Source organism: Rhincodon typus, chromosome 17, assembly GCF_021869965.1.
Source record: "Rhincodon typus isolate 14 chromosome 17, sRhiTyp1.1, whole genome shotgun sequence".
NCBI lineage: Eukaryota > Metazoa > Chordata > Chondrichthyes > Orectolobiformes > Rhincodontidae > Rhincodon > Rhincodon typus.
Genome location: NC_063348.1, coordinates 34,477,675 through 34,503,650, shown reverse-complemented (window position 1 = coordinate 34,503,650; position 25,976 = coordinate 34,477,675). Strand labels below are relative to the sequence as shown.

The 25,976-nt window shown below is 42.0% G+C and overlaps 1 protein-coding gene across 1 annotated transcript in view; it reads right to left on the bottom strand.

Annotated features, from left to right (window-relative positions):
* The window catches only part of ampd3a (adenosine monophosphate deaminase 3a), a 41,572-nt gene that overhangs the window by 1,385 nt on the left and 14,211 nt on the right, over positions 1–25,976 (bottom strand). Inside the window, exons 5-13 of the mRNA XM_048607344.1 lie at positions 23,705–23,709; positions 23,052–23,246; positions 17,408–17,539; positions 16,083–16,246; positions 13,493–13,619; positions 12,172–12,335; positions 10,846–10,966; positions 8,189–8,362; positions 7,011–7,121 (exon numbers count right to left, since the gene is read on the bottom strand). Of these exons, the coding sequence (XP_048463301.1) occupies positions 7,011–7,121; positions 8,189–8,362; positions 10,846–10,966; positions 12,172–12,335; positions 13,493–13,619; positions 16,083–16,246; positions 17,408–17,539; positions 23,052–23,246; positions 23,705–23,709 (1,193 nt within the window). The remainder of the gene's footprint in view (positions 1–7,010; positions 7,122–8,188; positions 8,363–10,845; positions 10,967–12,171; positions 12,336–13,492; positions 13,620–16,082; positions 16,247–17,407; positions 17,540–23,051; positions 23,247–23,704; positions 23,710–25,976) is intronic.

The window sequence follows — 25,976 nt, the reverse complement described above, 5'->3', positions numbered from 1 at the left end:
CCGGAGGAAGGGTCACTGGACCCGAAACGTTAACTCTGTTTTCTCCTTCACAGATGCTGCCCCTCCTGCTGAGCTTTTCCAGCAACTTTGTTTTTGTTCTTGATTTACAGCATCCACAGTTCTTTTGGTTTTCATTCCAGATCTTGTTGTCTTTTAGGTTACAACACTTCAAGCGCATATTGAAGTATTCAGTGTATGTGATAAGGATTTCTGCCTGTATCATGCTTTCAGGCAGTGAGTTCCAGAACCCCCCAGCCCCTTTTAAATGAAAATAATTTCTCCTCAATTTCCCTCTAATTCTAACACAAACTATTTTAAATTATGCCATTAGTTATTGGTTTCCCTGCTAAAAGAAACAGAAAGGATGGGAAAGATCTATTGAAGTCCCCCATAATTTTGTATACTTGAATTAAATTTCCCCTCGGCCTCTTTTTTTTTTTTGATGAAAACAACCCAACCTATCCAATCTTTCCTCATAACTAAAATTCTCCAGTCCTTGCAATCTGCTTAATCTCCTCTGAACCTTCTCTAGTGGTGTTTTATTCTTTAATGTGGATGTTATTAGCAAAACCAGCATTTATTACCTATTTGTAATTGCCCTTGGACTGACTGACATGCTAGACTATTTCAGAAGGCACTTCAGAACTAACTTCATTGTGGTGGGTCTGGAGTCAAGTTTGAACTAGACCGGGTAAGTATGGTGAATTTCCCTCCCATAAGGGTAATAGTGAACTAGATGTGTTTTTACAATAGTTCTCTTGCTTTATGTTTTGGATTTTATTAATTGCTTGTCACTGCAATTTCACCAGCTGACATGGTGGGTTTTCCCCCCCAGAGCATTAGCATGGGCTTCTGGATTAATTGTTTCATAACCTTCCTGCTCTTACTTTCTATGCCTTGGCTAATAAAGGAAATTATCCCTTAAGCCTTCTTAACCACCTTACTTACGCCTTGCTATATTCAAGGATCTGCAAACGTACATTCCAAGGGTCCTCTACTCCTTTACGTCTTGGTGCCTTATCATTTATTGTGCATGCCTTTGCCATGTTGGCCCACCTCAAATACATTACCCCACATTGCTTTAGATTAAATTCCATTTGTCACTTTTCTACCCATCCAATCAGTCCACTGATGCCTTGCTGTGATTATGGCTTTCGTTCTCAAAGTAAAGCACACAACCAACTTCTGTATGATTTGCAAACCTCTGGTCTCTAGCCCAATTCTTTCATCCCTTATCTTACTCTTTGAGTAATAAAGCCTCTTTGGTTTTACTTGATATTGCATGTCAATGTTTTATGTGCCTTCTGTTTCCTTTTTTAATTTCCCCTCTCCCCTATACTCTTATACTCTAGCCTTGCAATATTTAGCTTTCAGTATCTGACCTTATTTTCTCCTCTCCTGTGCTCCTTAACATCCAGAAGAATCTAGATTTTTGGAATCTTTTTGGGAACCCATTTGCTCTGAATCCTCACTGTTTCCTCCTTAAATGTCTCCCAATATCCTGTCACTGTTTGACCTTTAAGAAGCTATTCCAGTCCACTTTTGTAATATCATAGAATCCCTACGGTGTAGAAGCAGGCCATTTGGCCCATCGAGTCCACACCACTCCTCTGAAGAGCATCCCACCCAGACACCCCCTTTACCCTATCCCTGCACTTCCCACCCTAGACACTATATGGGCAATTTAGCATAGCCAATCCACCTAGCCTGCACATCTTTGGACTGTGGGAGGATACTAGAGCATCCGGAGGAAACCCACGCAGACACAGGGAGAATGTGCAAATTCCACAAACACTCTCCCAGGGCTGAAATTGAACCTGGGTCCCTGGCGCTGTGAGGCATCAGTGCTAACCATTGAGCCACCGCGCATCAGGTTAGTAAAACTCACCCTTCTAACTTTTACTCTCGGTTGATCTTTATTAATTTCAATGACCACTCCAAGTCTTACTGAATTATGATCATTGTCACTAAAATGCTGCCCCATCTATACCATGGTTTCCATATTCCCAACTTTATTTCCTATGACTAAATTCAGAACTTTTTCTTATAGGGCTTACTGTCTGCTGTCTAAAGTAATTTTGATCACACAAATTTTAAGAATTCTGCATTTTCTATACCTTTTGTAATGATTTTATCTCTGTTAATATTAGGATAATTGAAATCCCCCTGCTATTTCTCAGCTTTCATTTCTGCATTTCTCAGAAATATACCAAAATATTTTCCCTTTAACGCCCTCTGACTGGCGTCCTTGGTACATCCCCAACTGACTCATTGTCATTTTTTTGTTCCTCAATTCAACCATATGGCTTACTCTGATGCTTCTTCCTTTACCCTTCCTCAAAGATTTTGCAACGAGTGGCAATCTCACGCAGATTGCCACACCAGCCTTTCATCTTTTTTTACGAAAGAGGGGAGCTCTGCATCCCTGACAGATTCCAATCAGGGTTCTTTCAAAAATAGAGCTGTACCAACATCCTGACAATTCTACATTGTGTAGAACTGATAACAAGACAAACCATGCCCCCTTTCCACAGCAGTCAACTTCCGTATTCTGAAATGCAAAGGTTGTGACAGCTATTTTGGCAAGCCGCTGTCAGACCGTAAGTACATAGGTACATAATATTAAGGTATTTGGAGGTTGGGATGCCAGATGGGAAGGGGCAGTGTACCAGGTACGTAGGGTACCACGTGGGTAGGATCCCAGCTGGGTAGGTGTAGGGTGTCAGGGAATTCATGTGGCAAGTGGGTTAGTTTCCTGATACGTACGTGCCTGCTGGGTAACGGGCTAGGTGCCTGATTGGAAGAGGTGGGGTAGGGTTTGTGTTGGAATGGAGGGGATTCTGGTCCAGTTTGGTTGGATTGGGTCCAGCAAGAGTCAAACTGGTTCATGTCTGGTTGGGAGTGAGAGCGGTCAGCTCAGCTCTAGTGTTTTTTTTTGGTGGGGGGAGGTGGTGGGAGGTAGGATGGGTGCGGGGTGGGGTGTATGTTGAGTCCACCAGCTGTGGCTAGGTCAGGTCTGGCAGCAGGGGCCATGGTCGAGGGGTCAGGTCTGGTCCAGAGGCAGGGGATTCAGTTCAAGTTCAGTTTGGCAGCAAGCGGGTTTCAGTTAATTCCATCAGTTGGGGCAGGTCCAACAGACCAAAAGGGGAGAGAGGGCATCAGGTCAGCTCTGGTCGCACTGGGTATGGGGGACTTGGGGTTGGGGTTAATTATAGGATCTGTTAAAGAGCTAGTCGGGAGTTAAAATTAAATGGATACTTTCAGTTCAGGTATAGGGGAATTGCCCAGTGGAAGCATCAATTCCCCAGCTATTTACTTCAGACTCTGCTATGATGTGGATTTTGCAAGGACCCCATGCACAACTCCCAGCTACTCTGGATTAACAACTGTCCGCCCAGAGGAAACCTCAACTCATTGCTTCCATGTCTAGTACTGCAACACTGCCCACCTTTTCCAATTCTCCCTTATTCCATGTGAAAACCCTGTGACTAAGAAAGTTAAGCTGCTGTTCTTGTCTTATAAGCCATATTTTAGTAACAGTTATGATATACTTCTAAATATCTATCTGCCTCCTCACTGCCTTAATCATCGGATTCCTTGTAAGTATATGCCATTAAGTACTTGGTTTCCATTAATCCATTTTCCAGTCTTTACTCCCTGTGCCTTCGACTTTCAGCTGGCCAACATCACCAGCAAACCGCCCAGCTACAGAATTGGTCCCAGCCGTGTTGACCCATCTGGTTTGTACAGGACCCACCTTCCCAAGAATAGGTCCCAGTGCCCTAGGAATTTAAAGCCCCTCTCACCTACATCAACTCTCCAGCCAAACACTCAGCTGCGCCCATCTCATTTTTACTCTCGAACTCATGGTCAAATTATGGGCTCAATCACTGGAGTTGGGGCTTAAACAGACCAATTTCTCATTCCGAGGTATATATACTTTCATATGCTCTCTGGATGTGTGGTCATTGGCAACAGCAGCAATTACTGTTCATCCCTGATTTCCCTGAAGGTGGTGTGAGCTGTCTTCTTGAACCACTGCAGTCTCCCTTAGTGTGTATTCCCAAGAGCACATTTTTTTTTCTAATTTGGTTTAATGCAACGGAGTGGTTTGTTAAGACATCCAGAGGGCAGTTAAGAGTCAGTCACATTGCTGGAAAAGCTCAGCAGGTCTGGCAGCATCTGTGGAGAGAAATCAGAGTTAATGTTTCAGGTCTGGTGACCCTTTTTACATTGCTTCACATATTGGCCAGACCAGGTCAGGGCTACAGATTTCCTCAGAAGAACAACAGGTGTTTTTTTTTTAAACAACAATCTGGTAGTTTTATGGTCATTAATAATGTTTTAAACCATAAGACAGAGCAGCAGAAATAGGCCAGTCGATCATGGCTGATATGTTTCTCAACCTCATTCTCCAACTTTCTCCCTGTGATACTTAATCCCCTTACTCAGCAAGAGCCTCTGTCTTAAATATGCTCAATGACATGGTGGCTTAGTGGTTAGCACTACTGCCTCACAGCCCCAGGGACCCAGGTTCAATTCCAGCCTCGGGCAACTGTCTGTGTGGAGTTTGCATGTTCTCCCCTGTGTCTGCATAGGGTTCCTCTGGGTGCTCCAGTTTCCTCTCATGTGCAGGCTAGGTGGATGGCCATGCTAAATTGCCCATAGTGCCCAGGGAAGTTTAGGTTAGATATGGGAAATCCGGGGTAGGATAATGGGTCTGGGTGGGATGCTCTTCGGAGGAGCGGTGTGGACTTGTTGGGCCGAATGGCCTGTTTTCACACTGTAGGGATTCTATGACTTGGCCTCCACGGCCTTCTGCGCCAATGAGTTCCACAGATTTACCACCCTCTGGCTGAAAGAACTCCTCATCTCAGATCTAAAGGGTTATCCATTCACTGAGGCTGTACTTCAGGTCCTAAGTTATCCTACTGGTAGAACTATCTTCTCCATTATCCATTCTATCCAGGCCTCTCAGTATTCTGTAAGTTTCAATAAAATCCTTCATCCTTCTAAACTCCATCGAATACAGACCCAGAGTCCTCAATTGCACCTCGTATGACAAGCCCTTCATTCCCAGGCTCGTTCTCGTAAACCTCCCCTGGATCCCCTCCACGGCCAACACATCCTTCCTTAGATATGTGACCCAAAACTGCTCACAATATTCCAAATTCTAAGTGGTCTGATTGGACCCTAAAACAGCCTTAGCAGTACATCCCTGCTTTTGTAATCTAGCCCTCTTAAAATTAATGCTAACATTGCATTTGCCATCCTAACTGCTAACTGAACCTGCATGTTAACCTTGAGAATCCTGAACTAGGACTCCTAAGTCCCTTTGTGCTTCAGATTTCCAAAGCCTTTCCCCATTAGAAAATAGTCCACACCTCTGTTCCTAAATAAGGGCATAACCTCACTCTTTTGCCACATTGTATTCCATCTGCCACTTCCTTGCCCACCCTCCTAGCCTGTCCAAGTCCCTCTGCAGCCTCCCTCAAGACTACTTGTTCTTCTGCCACCCTGCCATCTTAAACAGTGGTGTTAGCCATTCTTCAGGCCTCTGGGACCCTCCCAGACTCCAGTCATTCTTGAAGATCACCACCAATGCGTCCCAAATCTCCTATTCCTGTCTCATTCAGAACTCTGGGGTGTAGTCCATCCAGTCTGGGTGATTTATCCTATACCTTTCAGCTTCCCTACCATCTTATCCTAAAGATGGCCACTACACTCACCTCTGACTCTCGAATTTCTGATATGCTACTAACATCTTCCACAGTGAAGACTGACACAAAACACTTATTCAGTTCCTCTGCCATTTTTTATATTCTTCATTATTACTTCTCCATTCTCATTTTCTAGCAGTCCAATGACCATTCTCACCTCTCAGGGCATGAAAAAACTCCTGCAATCTTCTTTATTACCAGCTAGCTTACCCTCATTTTATTCCATTTTTATTATTAACTGGATTCCAGCTCCCCCACCTGCTACAGTGTGACTTTGAACTCCACCTCAGAGTGTTAGGGAAAGTTCCTGCATTACTAGTCCAGAAGTAACATTGCCATTATATTATCACCCCACCACTGATCTATAACTTAGAACTCTGCTTTGTTTAATTGGTTGAAGCAGTGCCTTATGTTATTTAACACTTTATTCCTGCACAATAAACTACAACTCACCTCTGTACCCAGATCATTCACCTTCACCTTCACCATAAACATTGATGCTAGTTTAGCCTTCACTTTGCAGCAGCTCTTGTAAATCATGTCAAAACCTCAGGAGTCACACTTTCAGGATTAATCGGGTCATGTGCTTTCAGCGATCGATTCTGATGGGTTTACTTGCACAAAAAGAATTCTGTTTGTTACTTCTTTTGAACTATTGTCTGCATTTGCATTGATTCTCAGTTTGTCTGGAGAAAAGAGCACAGATTGTGTAGGGAAGAATATTTTTCCGTGAGAGAGTTAGAATTAATTGACACCATGTGCAGGTTTGTGCTCAGTTACTGGTCATGTTTCATTGCTTAGATTTCAAAATTACATCATGGTTAAAAACTCTAAATGCTCTCTCCATTGTCTTGGTGCAGGGGAGAAACTTTAATATTCAAGATGGACACATCCCCCTACACACACACACACACACAGTTACTGCAGTATGCAGGAAAGGATGCCCTTCTCTTTCTCCCCAAAAACAATAGCAGACATTTGCTTTAGACTGCTGGTATAAAGGTTTTCCACAAAACTTGCACTGGAATTACACTACCTAGGTGTCTCTGTTAAAGGAGAGGTGGAGGAGGTACAAAAGGCAAGTCAGGCACATTCTCATCTTCACTTCCCCTGATCACTGGCAATATTCACTTGTAGTTGGCAGAATTAAATTTGCTCCCATCTGTTTTTTTCTCAAGTCGCTGTCTGTTCACTGAAAATCTCCATCCCTACCTGAGCACTGAAACCTGATATTAACAAGATCCCTTAGATCATGCAGCCTTATTCAAAATTTTGTTTTTATAGTTTTACCTCATGTGACAAGCCGCTTTGAAGCACACTATTCCTAGCTATTTCACACAGGTCACAGGTGCTGAGTTTCCACACTTGGGCAGCGATCGCATATTCCTCCATTAGTGCCTCCTGAATCAGAACAGAACAATTTGTTAGTTCCCAGCACAAAGAACAAGCAGCAACATGCCAGAAAGCAGAAACCAACCAACTTGGTGTTGCGGAACAAATGCCAATTTGAAAACAGAGATGGCTAATGTCAAGAATACAATTATAAACATTCAGGCAAAAGATTCAAGCTCTCAACTCTCTCACACACTCAAAGGCTAGCTCCCTGCACCCCACCCTCCGCCACCCCGAGATTTCTCTTGACTTTGAAATCTGTTAAACTTGGTTATCAGGTACAGAAGATAAAATTATTTCTGAATATTAACAGATGGACAAAAACAACCAGCAAAACATTCTTGATCTTCATCCAATGTATTCATGTTTTTCACTCTGGAATTTACATTTTCACAGACAAACTAGTAGAAGGTGCAGAAGTGAATAAACAGTTTGAGCTGATGACTACAGTGACTTCATCTCCGCCAACTCTATTAACCCGTTAATTCTCTGTGTCACTGGTATCACTTGTGGGAGTGGAACAATGGCTCACTAGTTAGCACTACTGCCTCACAGAGCCAGGGCATCGGGTTCAATTCTGGTCTCGGACGACTGTCTGTGTGGAGTTTGCACATTCTTCCTGTGTCTGCATGGGTTTCCTCTGGGTGCTCTAGTTTTCTCCCACAGTCCGAAGATGTGCAGTTTAGGTAGATTAGCCACGGTAAATGTTGGATTATGGGATAGGTTTAAGGATAGGTCTGTTTGGGATGCTCTTTGGAGGGTTGGTGCAGATTCGATGGGCTGAATGGCCTTTCTCCCCACTGTAATCATTCCTTAGGTGGCTGCACAAGCTCCCAATCATTAACTATATATTTTCCCTTTATACCCCACCATACTGTAATGAAAGTTTTCTTCTGCTATTTTTTAAATGGTGACTTTGTTGAGGCTTGCTCTCCAGCTTCATTACTCAGTCTCACACAGTGTGGGGAATTCTGGTCAGTGTTGACACATAATCTGTGGGAATGGCCATTTACAAGGCAGAAAATAATTCCATCAGAGTCTTGATGAGCATTGCATAGCATTTAGGAGACACCAACCTTTGTATAATGAAACTGCATGGGGTCATCTGTGGAGAGAGAGACCTTGAGGCCTTTGTGTAGAAACTCACGCAGTGGGTTTTTAGAATATTCCAGAAAAAGGCTGTTATTACTCAGCGGTGACATGGCGATGGGTATCTGAGCGAGGTAGTAGAGATACTGAAGTACTGGACTCTGGAAAACACAAATATAATCAGGCTTTCTTACTTGTAGTATAAACAAAAACAATATTACACTAAATAAATGATGTACATAACACAAAATACAAATTTAGGTGGGTTAAATTACCATCGGACTGAGGGGACAGTCACCAGGGGCAATCTTTGTTTTGAGGGAGGTTCATGTTATCAGAAAGGCAGACAGAGGGAGCGCTGTCCTGTAAGCTGGGGCAGTTCCTTGAATATAATGTTAAACTGAGATCCCCTCATGCCTGTTCAGATGGCTTAAAATTCCTATGATGTTATTTGAAGAAAAGCAGTGTTGTTGTCCTGGCCACCATCATTTCCTCCACCAACATCAGCAAACACAGATTCACTGCTGCTTTTCATTACTGTTTGACACACCATGACTATCGTTTTGCTGGCATAACTTTAAAAGTTTATTAATTGGCTACAACAAACTGTTAAATAACCTAACGGACATTAAATGAGACCGCATCAGAGGAATTACTTCAGTCCATTGTCTGCGTGCCATTTCTTTGAAAGAGCTGACCAATTAGTCCTACACCTCTGATCTTTCCCTATGACACTGCAATGTTTTCCTCTTTAACAATCCGTTCAATTCCTGTTTGAAAATTATTGTTAAATGTGCTTCCACCACCCTTTCAGGGAGCTCATTCCAGACCACAATAACCTGCAGCTTAAGACACTTTCGCCTTCCTGTTGGTTCTTTTCTCAAATATCTGACTTCTATCTTTCTTCTGTTAGATATTTAAATATCTGTTTTCCCTCAACCTCTGCTCTAAGAAAAGCAATACTCTGCACAGAACTCAAGTCCCTTCATCCGTCATACTATTACTGGACCTTCTCCATAGCCTTGTCATTGTTCCTGAAGTGTGGTGTTTAGTATTGAAATAATACTCCAGATTTGAAAGGTACAATGAAAATTCAAGTTATCATAAATGCTTAAGACTGTGAAGAATGATCATATTTATTATAAAGCAAAAGGACAAATTTCTTTCCAACTTACAGCTGCTGTTTACAGCAATCTAATGTGAGTCCCTAAACGCAAAGCTAGTTTGAGATTTACAGATGAATATTGAATTACCAAGTGTTGTCTTGACCTCTTGCCCATTTGGAATGGGATTGGGTGCTAACTGATCTTCTTTTATTCTGGATGCTTTTCTGCATTTAGTCTGCAATCTGTCAGATCCTCTGCCTGCACTGAAGTTAAATGAAGGTCATCAGAGAGAAAGGGACACCATGTCCATAACAGTCACAAATACTGGAAGCTGATTACAGATTCCCAGCATTCTCCTGTCCTGTTAGTGCTCGCTCATTTTGAGAACGGCTGTCTGCTTGGCTACATGAGCCTACCTGATGTTCACACACAAAGTTCCCAGCAGGAGTTTCCAGGGCTAGGGGATCATTTTCCCAGTGCAAGGCAATCAAGGAAAGATAGTGTTCCAACTGAGACCAGAAAAGGGGTCAGAACATAGAAACATGAAAAACAAAATATGATACAGACAGACACCATTCAGCCTATTATACTGTGCTTGCTGTAAAAGAACTATCCAGTTTTTTTGCCTTCCTGCACTTAGTCTGTGGGGTAAAGAGTATATCCAAGTGTTTTTTCTCAATGCAATGAGAGTTACTGCTTCTACCACTTTTTCAGGCAGTGACTTCCAGACTTCTGCTTTACACGCTGAATGAAAAAAATCAATTAAGTCACTCTAATTCTTGAGTCTCTTACTTTACGTTACCTCTGTCTTGTCCAGATTGAGTTCCATATGTCACTCTTCCATTCACATGACCAGATCAGGGATATCTCAATAGCTTCCTTCCTCACTATCAACCACGTAGCCAATGTTAATATAATCTGCAAACATGTTCATCATGACTAATGCAAATCTAAATCATTGATATATACTACTGATTACAGCAGCACACCTGTTAAGACCGACTCATTACAATTGATCATCTTTAAATTTTGAAACCATAAAAGACATAGATTGAAACCAAACAGTTTTATAGCACCTTTCATGATGTTAGGCTATCCCAAAGCACCTCAGGGCCAATGTAATGCTTTTTTTGGAATGTAGTCAGACAATACAGATCCATAAAGAATCATAGATCTATTTCAATGTTGTTGGTTGTGATAGACACTCTGCTGTTCTCTTCAGATAGTGTCTTGGGATCTTTTATATGCACTTGAGATGGAAGCTAAAGCCTTAGTTTAATATCCATCTGAAAGACAATGCAAAATTCCCAGTACAACTCCCTCAGCTGTGCAACACTGGGCACTGTCAGTCTGAATTATGTCCCCACGTGACTGGAGTAGGACTTGAATCCACAATCCTGACTCAGAGCCAACAGTGCTACCGAGAGTGTCACAGCTGGCACTTATTAGTTTAAAATGAGATACATGTGATGTTAATGAGCAAGACGGATTTTCACAGCACCCTCATGATTCTGTACTGTTGCTGTGTGTGAGTGTACCTTCTTAAGATTCAGTCCATGTGAAATATTGTCCGCTGTTAGAAAGGCTGAAACCAAGTGCGTGATTGAACCAGCCTCCCCACAATGAGGTCGGAACTGGAATGTACTCAATCCTCGTTCCCTGAAAAACAAACCAGAGTATCAGTCACGTACCATGGTTTATCAGGAGGTAACAAGATCCAGGCCTCGTCCTTGGCTCGTCAAGAATTTTTCACCAAATCTGCATCTCACTTCTAACCCCCCTCCTGCCCAAAATAAAACCCAATTCCAGTGGCTGACTGTAGCAGGATTCATCAGTTCCATTTCATTTCTCCTTCACCAAACTTATTGTTGAGCTGGAATCAGTGAACTAAAACCCTGTGGAATTTAGAAAAGCCCAAACTATGGAACAATGAAATGATCAGCACAGTGGAATCCATTCAGCCCATCATGCTTGTGCCATCTCTTTGAAAGTGCTGTCCCATGAGTCTCACTCATCTTGCTGTTTCCCCAGAGCACTGCAATTTTTCTTTTACCCTTTCTAATTCCTGTTACAAAGTTACTGTTGAATCTGATTACATTACTCTTTCAGGGAGAACATTCAAGATAATAATAACACTCTGTAGAGAGATCTTTTCTCTCATTTGTTGCCAGTCACTAAAGTCTGGTGCCCAGGATTGGGTGCAATGTTCCAGCGAGGATTCAACCAGTGCCTTTATGAGGGTTTAACGTAATATCCTTGATTTTGTTACTGTATGTCTCCATTAATAAAGTCAGTGTATTCCGTACTGATTTTAAAAGAGCCTCCTCAATTTGTTCTTTCACCTTCAAAGATTTCCATACATACCCTCAGGCCTCTCTGTTCCCACACACCCTTTAAGATTATGCCAAATAGTTCACATCCAACCAAAATAAATCTCTTTTCTCTTCTCTGTATTAAATTTTGCCACCTCACTTCACCAGTCCATGCCCTCCCGTTAGTACCTTCCTCATTGTTAAAACAATTCCAAGATTTGTGTTATCTGTAATCTTTGAAGTTTTGTCCTACCCAATTGCAGGTTATTAGTATATATCAAAGAGAGATATGTGTCCGAATACCAATTCCCTAGGTACACCATTGTACAATCTGCCTCCAGTCTGAAAAACAATAACTTATTTCTACTCTCTGCTTGCGGTCTCTCAACTAATTTTCTATCAATGCTACCACTGCCCCTCTAATTTCCATGGTTTTTAATTTACCTAACGAGGTTATTCCAAACTACTTTATTGAGCTTCTTTTGAAAGTTCAATTACACATTAAACATGTGACCCTCATTGCAATGAGTGAAGTAGTTAAAGGATATTTACTTCCTCAGGTTGTTGAGCACCATGATGTTTGCATACATATAGTAGAGGTAGTAGCTGTATGGTGGGTTCTGCTCCCTTGTCCATTGCCCAGGGGTTGGACTCTTCACTGAGAACATGTGAGCACTGTGCTTAGATTCATCATCCACACTGTCAAAGCCTGTCACCTACAACAGAAAGCAAACCTGTTGGACATTGCATGATGCAGGGCCTCGTATAGTAGCCAGGTCAAATCCAACCACAATGTTTTGAGAGCTTTAATTCATGTGTAAAAAGTCTGGGAATAAAAGCTTGATCTCAGTCATAATGGCTGTGAAGCTAGTGCCTTCTGTTACATATAGAATTGATGCACTGACAACTGGATTACTGGCATCCTTTAAAAGGAGGAAATCTCTCTCTTACCTGGCCTGGGCCTTACATGCCCACACCATTTGGTCATATCTTAACCACTGCCCTGATGTGGCTTCGTAAGACCCACCATTGTATCAGCTAACCACCTACACAGAGCAACTCATCGGCAATAATCAGGATGTGTTCTTTACCACATTAACCCAGCAAGTATTCTAATTCTTGTTTATTGCTCGCAACCAGTGCTACAGTTGAAGCTCTGTTCGTATAACTTTGTCCCGTTCTATCCCCCTCCCTCTTTATCTTTAAAAGCTTCTGTCTGAGCCTTGTTCAGTTCTCTCACTATGTCATGACTCCCTTACACTTCTATGTAAAGTGACTGAAATTTGTCTCAAGATCGAGACAACCTTTTTAAAATGTATTCGTTTGTAAAGGCATCATCAACATGGGCAGCATTTATTGCCCACCCCTAATACAACTGAGTGGCTTGTTTGCCCATGATGAAGCCAATCAATCATCAACTATGTGTCTGTGGCTCTTCCTCACCTTTAGGACATAATGAACCAGATTTTTTTTTGCAAAAACCTGGTAGTTTCATGGTGATCATTACTGACATCATTTTATTCTAGTCTTACTAAATTAAACAAATTTTATTTCCTCATTTGCCAAGATTCAATCTGAACTTATGTCCCAGGATCATTTGTTCAGGCTCCTTTGCTACAACATAATCAGTCTGCGATCAAACTCCAAATGCTATTATTACTGTTTATTTACTTGATATTTTTAAAAGCTCTTCTTCAGAATAAATCTTATGAAAATTGAGTAATTTTTATTTAGATGCCCAGAGTTAATGTTTTGCTGATTTTCTTATTTAAATTAGTTTCAGTTTCTTTAAGTAAATACACAATTTTTTAAAAAGCAGGCAGATGATTTAAGGCACTATTACAGAAGTAGAGCATACAGATAGTTTACGCACGTATTTTAAGAAGAGGTGAAGTTCCCGATTTTCTTTGGGGTTGATTGTTGCTTCAAAGAGAGGCAAGAAAATATTCTCCAGCATTTTTCCAAAACTAGGCAAGATTTTTTTTGTTCGAAATATATCACTGCAATCAAAATAAAAAGGCAATGAAATCAGTTCACTCTCTCCAGCCTCACCACCTCGTATGATTTTCAAGACAATATGGTGTGTTCTCATCATTGCCATTGTCTGACTCCACAGTGAACATGTCCAGGTTTCTTTGAACAAAGCTACTTATGGGGCAAAATCATTAACCTACCTCAGTGGGAAATGGATACATCTTCATTAGGTCATAGGTTCAAGTCTTATTCCATCAAACTGAACAGATAAAAAGCTTACATTCCCACCTCAGTATTGAAGTAATACTTCAGCACTGAAGGATGAGTACTAAGAGAGAACTTTCACCTCAAAAGGAACAAAAACAGAAGTTGCTGGAAAAGCTCAGCAGGTCTGGCAGCATCTGTGAAGAGAAAATCAGACTTAACGTTTCAAGTCCACTGACCCTTTCTGAGGAAGAATCACTAGTCCTGAAACATTAACTCTGATTTTTGAATTGAAAGATCTGCAAAAGGTTCGCCAATTGTTCTGTTCATCATTTCAAACACAACCAGCCAAACCCAACATCATTCAACTTTTCTGTTGCTCGAGATCTAGCTGCGCACAATCTTCTTTGTACACTTATAACTTTAATCCCAATGGCGAAAATAATTTCTGAGGTCATTATTTTTGTGTAATAACAGTATTGATGAGGTTGAGGTTGTAGAATTGCTCACCGAGCAGTGTGTTTGGTTGCAGACATTTCATAATCCTGCTAGGTAACACCGTCAGTGTGCCTCCGGTGAAGCGTTGGTGTTCTGTCCCGCTTGTTATTTATATGCCTCGGTTTGCTGGGGTGGTTGGCATTACTTCCAGTTCTGTTTCTCAGTGGTTTGTGTATCGGGTCCAGTTCAATGTGTTTGTTGATGGAGTTCCGGTTGGAATGCCAGGCATCCAGGAATTCCCTGGCACGTCTCTGTTTGGTTTGTGCTGTAATGGATTTGTTGTCCCAGTCAAATTCATGTCCTTCTTTGTCCGTGTGTGTTGAGACCAGTGGCTAGTTGGTATTCGTGTATCCGTGTTGTCAGTTTTCTTCCAGTTTGGCCTATGTAATGTTTCTCACAGTCCTTGCACGGTATTTTGTATATTACGTTTGTTATATTGGTTGTGAGTATGGGATCCTTTACATTCGTCAGTAGCTGTCGCAGGGAGGCTGTTGGTTTGTGGGCTACCCTGATACCTAGGGGTCTGAGTAGTCTTGTGGTCATCTCTGGTTTATCTCTGATGTACAGTAGGGTGACTAGTGTGTCTGGCTGTGTTGTGTCTTCTTGTTGTGGTCTGTCACGGAGGTAATGGTGGATTATGCTTTATGGGTATCCATTCCTTTTGAAAACTCTGTATAAGTGGGACATGTGGCTGAATTTATAACGGGAGACATATAAAGATAATAAATATACGCAGGAGAAGTGTTGCCCCGTGTTTGTTTTGTTCAATAAGATCGTGGCTAAGCTGACTGAGACTAACTCCCACTGTCCTGCCCATCCCAATAACTCTTAACTCCCTTGCAGAATGCAAATCTGTCGAACTCAGCTTTGAATCTATTTAATGATCCAGCCTCCACTGCTCTTTGGGGACGAAAATTCCACAGTTTAACAACCTGCAGAGGAGAAATTCCTCCTAGAGTCATACAGTATGGAAACAGATCCTTTGGCCCAATCTGTCCATGCCGACCACAATCCCAAACTAAACTAGTCCCACCTGCCTGCTCCTGGTCCATATCCGTCCAAACCCTTCCTATTCATGTATCTATCCAAATGCCTTTTAAACGTTGTAAATGTACCCACGTCCACCACATCCTCTGAAAGTTCATTTCACACATGAATCACCCTTTGTGTAAAAAATTTGTCCCTCATTTCTTTTTTAAATCTCCTCTCACCTTAAAAATGTGCGCCTTAGTCTTGATATCCCCCATCCTTGGGAAAAGACAATTACCATTAACTCTATCCGTACCCCTCATTATTTTATAAACTTCTATAAGTCTTCTACATTTTAAAATGGGAGACCCTTTAACCTCAAATGGTGGCCCTACTTTTAGATATCCTGACAAGAGGAAGCATTCTCTCAAAATTTACTCTTTCAAGCCCCTCCTAGAATCTGCTGGCTGGGGAATCAGGACACAGGAACATTGACTACTGGATCGATCATTTTGGGCGGAGATGAAGAGAAATTTCCTCACTCCAAAGGGTTACGAGCCTTTGGAATTAGCAATCCCAGAGTCTGGTGGAATGTGCTATTATCACATACATTCAGCGTGATAAACAGATTTTTGATGTCTTGGGAAATCAAGGTATTTGAAGGAGCAGGCAGAAAGTGGAGCTAAAGCCCAACATCTCAATGAATGGCAAATGAGTTGTATGGTATACTCCTGCTGCTATCTCTTGTGATGTTCTTCACTAGTCAGTGGATCTAACCCTCCATTAACATTTTAGTCATTTAGAAACTTTGGACTTACTAAATGCGAGGAACTTGAATAACCCAGCGGACATTTGGAGAGTAGACTTGCTGTTTAATAAACCACCTGGCCAGACTGGCCCATTCAGTTGGTGACCCACCATAGATTGATAGTCGTGGTTCTGAGTACTGGTATTTGCTTTCCTCCAGGTCGCGGGAGACCTCCTGTGGACAAGCACATACAATCATTTGACTCCACAGGAAGCATGGAAAACAAAAGGCTCACTATTTTTGTTGCTCACTTCATGACCTCAGGACATCACAAAATGTTTTACAGCCAATTCAGTACTTTTGAAGTGTAGCTACTGTTGTGATGTAGAAAATACAGCAAACATTCATATACAACAACTCCCACAATCCACATTGAGTTAGTATGCACATATTTTGTTTTAGTGATGTTGCTAGAGGGAGGAATATTGGACCAAGCTTCAGAGAGTGTTCCCCTGCCTTTCTTTGATATAGTGCCATGGGATCTTTTATATTCAGTCAAGCAAGTAGGTGGTCCTCACTTTAACTTCTCTCCTGAAAGATGGCAGCACTCCCTCTTGTGGTTTCCTTAGGGTCAAATACCTCTGCTGGTATGATATGGTCAGGTTGTTTCTCTGTATATTACTCTATGCAACATATGCCATGAAGACTGGGTTCTGGTTCAGAAGTTGCCTTAACGTTTGTTAAAAACTCTTAAGCACACATGTATGATATCTCTGGCTTATGCTTACTTATGGGACTGTAACATTACTCTCAAATGATTGATTGACTAGTAGACTGACAGAGTAAGATTGACTGCCATGTATCCTACACCAGTGGCTAAATGTTGTTTAAGGGTATGGAAGGGTCAATACTGAAAAGTACAATAAGTGCCACTTACTATGACGACACGATACCAACTTGTGGGCAGAACAGCTCAGAATCTCAAAGGTCCTTATTTTTGGTCTCCCGCAAAGTCCCTATAACAATTTCTGTCAAATCAATTTAATCAGTAACTAGTTGCTGATATGCCATAAACTACATCTTGCTCATGAAAAAAAGACTCTTCTAATGAAGCCAGGATGACAGTTTTCCTCTACCACACTATACCAAAGGTGCCCTGTAGTTTCCTACAGATAACGAGGGTGGTGGCAGTCACACATTCAGTGCAGTGAGTTGGCATGCCCATACAACACCTCCACTTTGCAAGTATTCCATTTTCTGTTCTGCACTGCGAGGTGTCCTGAGGTTGTAGAAGGTGATATAAATACTGAGTCCTTCTTTAGGCTCGAGTCTATGCCGGTTCTGTGAATTTAGTTTAAGATGCAAATTGTTACTCACTCCACGAAATGATTATACCTTTATGATCCGAGCAAAGTACTCTCCTTGCATGTAGTTGTCTGTTTTCAGGTAAAGATCTCTCAGTTCACTTGCACCGACTGGATTGTACTTTGCGTTGAATTTATCAAACCGATGAAATGTCTGCCGGCCCTACAAGAGATTAAATTTCAAAAACAAATTTTCTTCAGACATACACTTCAAAAGATTTATATTTGAGAATAGAATTTAAATTCATAGAAATACTGGAAGAGGCTATTTGACTTATCATTCTATATCATATTTTCGAAATACCTGATTGATTAATCACTCCCTCTGCTCTTTCCCCATAGCCCTGCAAATTCCTCCTTTTCAAACTTTTATCCAATTTCCTCTTGGAAGTTACAACTGAATCTGCACCCACTGCTCTTTCAGGCAGCACGTTCCAGGTCACATAACAGTTCGCTGTTAAAGAAAATTGTCTTTGGCTTTTTTCATATTTTCTTAATTCTGTGTCTCCTCGTTATTAACCCCCTGCCACTGTAAAGAGTTTGTTTTTATTCACTCATGGAATATGGGCATCGCTAGCTGGGCCAGCATTTATTGCCCATCCCTAGTTGCCTTTGAGAAGGTGGTGGTGAGTTGCTTGAACCGCTGGAGTTAACGTGTTATAGGTAAATCTACAATGCCCTTAGGGAGAGAATTCCAGGATTTTGATCCAGCGACAGCATATTTCCGAGTCAGGATAGAGTGGCTTGGAGGGAAATTGCAGGTGGTAGTGTTCCCATGTATCTGCTTTCCTTGTCCTTCTAGATGGAAGCAGTCATGGGTTTGGAAGGAGCTGTCTAACGATATTTGGTGAATTTCTGCAGTGCATCTTGTATATACTACACACTGCTGCTACTGAGCGTAGGTGGAGGAGGGAGTAAATGCTTCTGGATGTGGTGCCAATCAAGCAGGCTGCTTCATCCTGGATGGTGTCAAGCTTCTTGAGTGCTATTGGAGTTGCATCCATCCAGGTAACCAGGGAATATGCCATCAACAAACACATAGAGCTTGACCACATATGCACTCCACTGTGAAAGAAAACCGGAAATGAGGTAATCCAGCTCAGCAGACTCCAGAGCTTAAATAACAGGTGGGAAAACACAACGGCTCTTATTCAGAGGCTGCACTGAGGATGTTACCCAGCAGGGTAATGAAACATCTGCGAAACAACAAACCAGCTCAGCGAGCCAACTGAGCTACAAATCTACTCTAAAACCTTACAGGGAATATTCCATCACACTCCTGACTTCTGCCTTGTAGATGGTACAAGGCTTTGGGAAATCAGAAGGTGAGTTCTCACCATAGAGATAGCAAGAACTGCAGACTGGTCCTGATGAAGGGTCTAGACCCAAAACATCAACTCTCCTACTCCTCTGATGCTGCCTGACCTGCAGTGTTCATCCAGCTCCACACTGTATTGACAGTTATTCACCATTGTTTTCCTAGTCCCTGGCCTGCTGACCTCTTTTATTGAAGATGGTGATTGCCTGGTGTGGCGTGGCATGGTAGTTACTTGCCACTTGTCAGCCCAAGCCTGGATATTGTCTTGTTGTAAATGAGCATGGACTGCTTCAATTTCTGAGGAATCACAAATAGTGTTGAACATCACGCAATCACTGGCGAACGTCCCCACTCCTGACCTTGTGATAGAGTGAAGGTCATCGATGAAGCAGCTGAAGACAGTTGGGCCTAGGACACTAAGCTGAGGAACTACTGCAGAGATATCCTGAGATGACTGACCTCCAACAACCACAACCACCTTCCTATGTGCCAGGTATGATGCCAACCAGCTGCCCCGACACCTTTTGGTTCCAGTTTTGCTAGGGCTCCTTACTGCCACACATGGTTGAATATGGCCTTGATGTCAAGGGCTGTCATTCTCACCTCACCACCTTCAGCTCTATTGTCCATGTTTGAACCAAGGCTGTAGTGAGGTCAAGAGCTGAGTGCCTCTGGTGGAATCTAAACTGGGCATCACTGGGCAGATTATTGCTGAGCAAGTGCTGCTTGATGTTACCTTCCATCACTTTACTGATGATCGAGGGTAAACTGATGGGGCGGTAATTTATCAGGTTGAATTTGTCCTGCTTTTCATGTACACAACATACTTGGGCAATTTTCCACATTTTCGGGTACACGTCAGTGTTGTAACTGTACTGGAAGAGCTTGGCTAATTTCTTATTACTTACTTTATCAGAACTATACATAATTTTGAACAGCTCTTTTAAATCTCCCCTTAACCCTTGTGTGAGTGACTAGAACTAGGTAAGACATCTTAAAAATAAGGGATGTCTAATTTAAGCTGGAGCTAAAGGGAAATTCATCTCCCGGTGCAACATGAGTTTGCAGAGCCTTCTCTGCCTCTCTAGATCATGACTGATGATGACATTCGGTGCCATTGTTAGGTTCTTACTTCCAGATGGAATTCTATTGAATTCACATTCACATCATCTGCCATGGTGCAGAACATTACCTGGGTCTCCTGATTACTGGCAGCAATAATACCACTAGGCCATGGCCTCCCCTTGGGTTGATGATAACGGTAGAATGGGGATGTGCTGGGCCACAAGATTAAAATTGTGGTTGAATAAAATTCTGCTGCTGCTGATGGCCCATAATGCCTTATAGCTGCACAATACTGAGCACAATGATATTGCCATTTAGGATAGGACTTGATCAGAAACTGAACTAATCATATAAATATTGTGGTTACAAGAGCAGGCTAGAGACCAGGAATCCTGCAGCAAAGAACTCACCTCCTGACTCCTCAAACTTGGTCCACCATCTACAAGAGTGTGATACAATACTCCCTACTTGCTTGGATGAGTGCAGCTCCAACAACACTCAAGAAAGTCAAAACCATTAAGGATAAAGCAACTTGCTTGATTGGCACACAATGCACCAGTTTCAATATTGACTCCCCTCACCACCAAAGCACAGTGACGGAAATGTGTGCCATTGATACGGTGCACTGCAGCATCCATGCTCCTTAAACAGTGTTTTTGAACCCATAACCTAGAGCACCTGGGAGGACAAGGGCAGCAGCTGCATGGAACATCACCACCTGTAAATTCCCCTCCAAGTCACCCAGTGACCTGACTTGGAAAAATATTGCCTTACCTTTGCAGTCACTGGGTCAAAATCCAGGAACTTCTTTCATGGTGGGTGTTCACACACCACATGGACTGCAACGGTTCAAGAAGGCAGGTTGCCATCACCTTCTCAGTTAGGGAGTGCAGTAAGTACTGGCCCAGCCAGCAATGCACACATCCCATGAACAAATAAAATGAATAGCAATCAGTACAGTCATGATCGTATTGAATGACACAACTGATCCGAGGAGCCGAATGACCTGCTCCTGCTTCTAATTTGAATCCTCATACATTAATCTTGCTTGTTCCGAGAAAACTGGAGTTTCCCCTGTCTCTCATTATCACTGAAATGCTTCATCCCTAGTACTATTATAGTAAAGCTTCTCTACCTTCTTTAAAGGCCACTGGTAATTTTCATACTTCTCCTTTATTTCCTGTTCTGATTTTAATCAAAGTCAGAGTGACAAAGTTAGTTCTGTTCTCTACCATCAACCAATGTGTTTTTGCACCCTGAACCCAGTGACTATTGAGCACAAATAACCTTACCATATCTCTCCTCTCCTCCTCACTCAACTTCTCTCATTTTACTTTGGCTCACTGCAATCACCATAGTTCTCCGTTTCTCGGTATCTTATGTTCCTTAAAATCTACCTCTTTGACCAATCTTTTGGTCACTTGCTCTAATACCTCCTTATGTGGCTCAAAGTTAAAATTTGGTCCAATTACATTCCTGTGAATACTTTGGATGTTTTACCATGTGAAATCAAGGGAGTTTAACCATTTTCTACTATTTGCAATAATCTTACCACCATCAGCATCCTGACAGTTACTATTGACCAGAAACTGATTTGGTCCAGCTTTCTAAATACTGTGGTTAGAGTAGTAGATCAGAGGCTGGGAATTCTGTGGTGTTTAATTGACTTCCTGACTCCACAAAGCCTAGGATCATAGAATCCATACAGTGCAGAAAGAGGCCATTCAGCCCATTGTCTACACTGACTCTCTGTGGAGCATCCCACCCTGTCTACCATCCACATGGCATAAGTCAGCAGTGTGATGGAATACTCTCTACTTGCCTGGATGAATTTAACTCCAACACAACACTGAGGGAATTAAGGAATAAGGGGATAGAGGAGGATACATGGAACTGATGTACTAGATCGTCCATGATCTTATTCAATGCTGGAGTCTGTTCCTTGTCCTTTTCCAATTTCTTATGCTCAAGAATCCTAACTCTGTTCAAATCATTGATTGATCAGATCCACAGCCATTACCACAAATATTCACATCCTCCATCACCAGTTTCTATCTTTGATGGTGCCACATTATTTGGAGTTTCAGAAACCACATGTCACGCATGCAGTTAGCATCTGTATTAGTCATCAGCTGGAAATTCCCAGTTGTCATTTTGGGAACTTTCACATATCTTTTTTACATCATTGTTGAATCAGAGATTTTTCATAGCAGCGTACATTTCAGAAAGAGGATATTCAGCCCTATATGCCTGTGATGTTTTTATTATGCAGGAACAATTGACTGGAGTTCCTCATCTCTGATCTGTGTAATTAATCCTGAAATTAATTCTGCAATCTTACCACCATCAACATCCTGAGAGTTACTATTGACTAGAAACTGATCTGATTTCTATCCAACCAACAACCACTTCCAAATCGTTACCGGCATCAGCTGCCACCATATCTTCTGCTAGTGTATTCCAGATCTCAGCAACTTGGCCATTTAAAAACTTCCATGTCGATCTTTTCCTAATGATTGTAAAGCTGAAACTTTTGGAGATTGATCCTTCATCAGGAGACAGAATTTTCTTTGTGTATTCCAGCAAATACTCATCATTTTAATCATGTCCACCAGGTCACCCTTTAACACTCTCTTTTTCAAGGAAAACAATGTTGTGTTCCCAGCATTTCCACGTGACTGAGGTCCTGTAACTCTGACAACATCATATTGTTTCTGCTCTGGTCCCATGTAGGGCAACTGCACCTTTTCAGAAACATGAGGCAGACACTATTGCAACATTAAGAGACATCTGCATGTGTACTGAAAATGCCAGGGCAGAGCAGGCTATGGACCAAATGCAGTTAAATGGGATTAGTGTAGCTTGGTGTTTGTTGGTCAGTTAGACATGGTGGGTCAAAGGGCCTGTTTATATGCTCTATGACTCTATACAGTGGCAGCAACGTATGTCATAAAGCTCATTTTACAGTACCTACCAAACACACAGCCTCTAGCACTTAGAAGGACAAGGGCTCCAGATTTGCACGCTGCTCCAAGTAACACATCAGTGTGAACTAGAAATATATCAGCTATTCTTTCGGTGCTGCTAGATCAGAATTCTGAAACTCCCTTACAGCACTATAGGTGTACCTGTACCAAATGGAGTCCTGCTATTGAGAAAGGTGACTCACCATCACCCTCTCAAAGACAATTAGGAATGGATATTAAAACCAGCCTGGCCAGCCTGAACATTTTTAAATGTTCATTATTGATGTTATAAAATCAATGGTAAAAAGTAGAAAATCAAGTCTCACAGCATGCACATCGAGTGAATCAACGGTGAGATCATAAGGGTCCATGTTGAGACTTGCAAACACCTCTCTCAGAGTCAGTTTGCGTCCTTTCTTCTCCAGCACAATTCGGTCAGCCTCAGTCTTGTTGGTCTGCTGAATAAACTTCAGTAAATGTTTCTGGCTCATGCAGGCAGCAGCATGGATGTGGGTGTCAACCTGAAAAGGGAATATCACAGTTACAATTGGACACTCGACAGAGAATAATGATGACAGGCACCACTGATGCAAATGCAAGCCACTGGATCACAGAGAAATGTGGGTAATATATTTACTCCCGTGTGTTTTTTATTTAAATTCATTTATGGGAAATGTCTGTCTCTGGCTGGCCAGTGTTTATTCTCCGTCTCTAGTTACCCTTGAGAAGGTGGTGGTTGTAGTGATTGGAACGAGGTCAGCCAGCTGGACCTCAGAATACGAGTTCCCTGACTGGAGCTGTTAACCTGGTCCAATCAGGGAGCCCTGGCTGACACATGAGAACAGGAGTGTCAGAGATATTGCTACTCTGATATCTGAATCCGAATGTGGCAGTACTAGGACAGTTCATGTGTATATAATGGTAACTTAGTGATGGGCTGCCAGCTGCAGTGGAGTTATTTCAGTGGTGAGCTGCCTACCTGAGCTGTTGCAGTCCATGTGTAAATACTGTACTTACAGAAAAAAAAGGACTTACTTTTCTAGAGTACCTTTCACAACTTCAAGACATCACAAATTGCTTTAGAGCCAATAAAGAACTTTTGAAGAGCAGATACTGTTGTAATACAGAAAGCATGGGCAGCCAATTTGTACATAGCAAACTCTCACAAACAGCGATATAATAATTACCAATATTATGTCCTCAAAGTCATTGAAGCAAGGGTTGAATCAATAACTTGCTGACTCCAAGATGAGAGTGCTACCTACAGAGGCACAGCAGACATGACACTAACACTGAGGAAGCTTGGTTAAACACTTCATTATCTGATTAGGCTTGTTCATTATAGCAACATGAATGAGTAACTTAATCCCACTGGGTCTCGCTGACCTTTGTGGCGGAAATCATGAAACGAATTCCCAACCATCCCTTAGCACAGCAAGTATAACCTATAAACTGGGCACTTTCTACACAGATTCTGCAGGGAAATGTTTTTTAAAAATTTTTCATGGGTTAATTCCACTAGCATAGTCACTGATTTGAGAATAGCAGGATGTGAACTTACTGCTCCCTTGTGAGTTCCCACATCCTCCTAAACCCTCCACTGCAGGTATTTGTCCATTGAGTAGGGAATCTCTTCATTCACCAGTTAGTTATACATTCATAGAGGTCTACAGCACAGAAAAAGGCCCTTCAGCCATTCGAGTCTGGGACAGTCAAAAATAACCACCTAACTATTCTAATCCCGTTTTCCAGCACTCCATAGCCTGATACACCTTGACATCTCAAGTTTACCCCTAAATATGTTTTATATGTTATGAGGGTTTCAGCCTCTACCACCCTTACAGGAATGAGTTCCAGACTGCCACACCCTCTGGGAGATGGAGAAAAGTGTCCTCACATCCCCTCGAAACTGCCTGCCCCTTACCTTAAATCTACAGCCCCAGTCAATGATCACTCCAGCAAACGGAACAGTTCTTTTCTGTCCGCCATGTGTATGCCCCTCATAATTTTATACATCTCAGTTTCCTGTGCTCCATGGAAAACAGCCCCTATATGTCCAATCTCTCTTCATAACAAGAACTCTCCAGCCCAGGCAACATCATGGTAAATCTCCTTTGCGTCATGATAAATCTCCTCTGCATCCTCTCCAGTGCTATCACATCCCTCCTATAAACGTAGATTCCAAAAATGCACACTACACTCTAGCTGTGGTCTAACAAACATTTTATGTAGTTCCAGCATAACCTCCCTGCTCCTAACCTCTCTGCCTCAGCTAATAAAGACAAGTATCCCACAGGCCTTATTAACTGCTTTATATACCAGTGGACATGCACACAAAGTCCTTCTGATCCTCGGTGCTTCCCAGGATCCTACTGTTCATATGTATTCTCTTGCCTTCTTAGTCCTGCCCATGTGTATCATTTCACACTTATCTGGATTGAATTCCATTTGCAAGCCCATCTAAACAGCCCATCTATATCCTCCTAATAAAGGCTATCTTCCTCAATATTTGCCACCCCTCAAATTTTTGTTTCATGAGAAGGAGGTACAGTCACTACTGCCCTATCTGGAAAACAGATTCAGTTCATAACTGTGTGTTAGTCACAATAAAATAATTTAGTTGATCTAAAACCCCTTTTTGCTATTTCTCCTATTTATATGAGCAATTCCTTCATTGATAGAGCAGAACTACATACAAATAGGTTGTTCATATCAGGTTCGATCCTATATTCTGTCACCTTTAGGTGCTGAAGCGTTTCATTTGTTCACTATTTCTATCACTTCCATCCTGAAATATGACACATGGAGTGTTTACACACAAAGACAAAAGACAGTGACCAGATAGAGTCCAAATATAGACTCAGGGAATTCAAGACATGTTTGCTTCATATCAAATATAGGTTAATGTCTCAGAATTAACGCAAAGTGATTAGAAGCTAGTTCAAGTACAGGCCAGAAATGCAAGAAACCAACCCCACCCCCCGCCACCCAATTTGTGTAAAAATGAGAATGAACATGGAAAATAAGACAAATACTCCTCTGATGCTGCTTGGCCTGCAGTGTTCATCCAGCTCTACACCTTGTTATCCCCGTTAATTTGACTGAATGTGTCCCACACATCTCTACAGTCACCTTGGCTTAACATTGCATATGAAAAATAGCACATCTCACAAAAGATGCATTCCCTCGGTACCGACCTTCCGACAGCACGGCTCACCCTCGTTACTGACCTTCTGGCAGTGTGGCGCTCC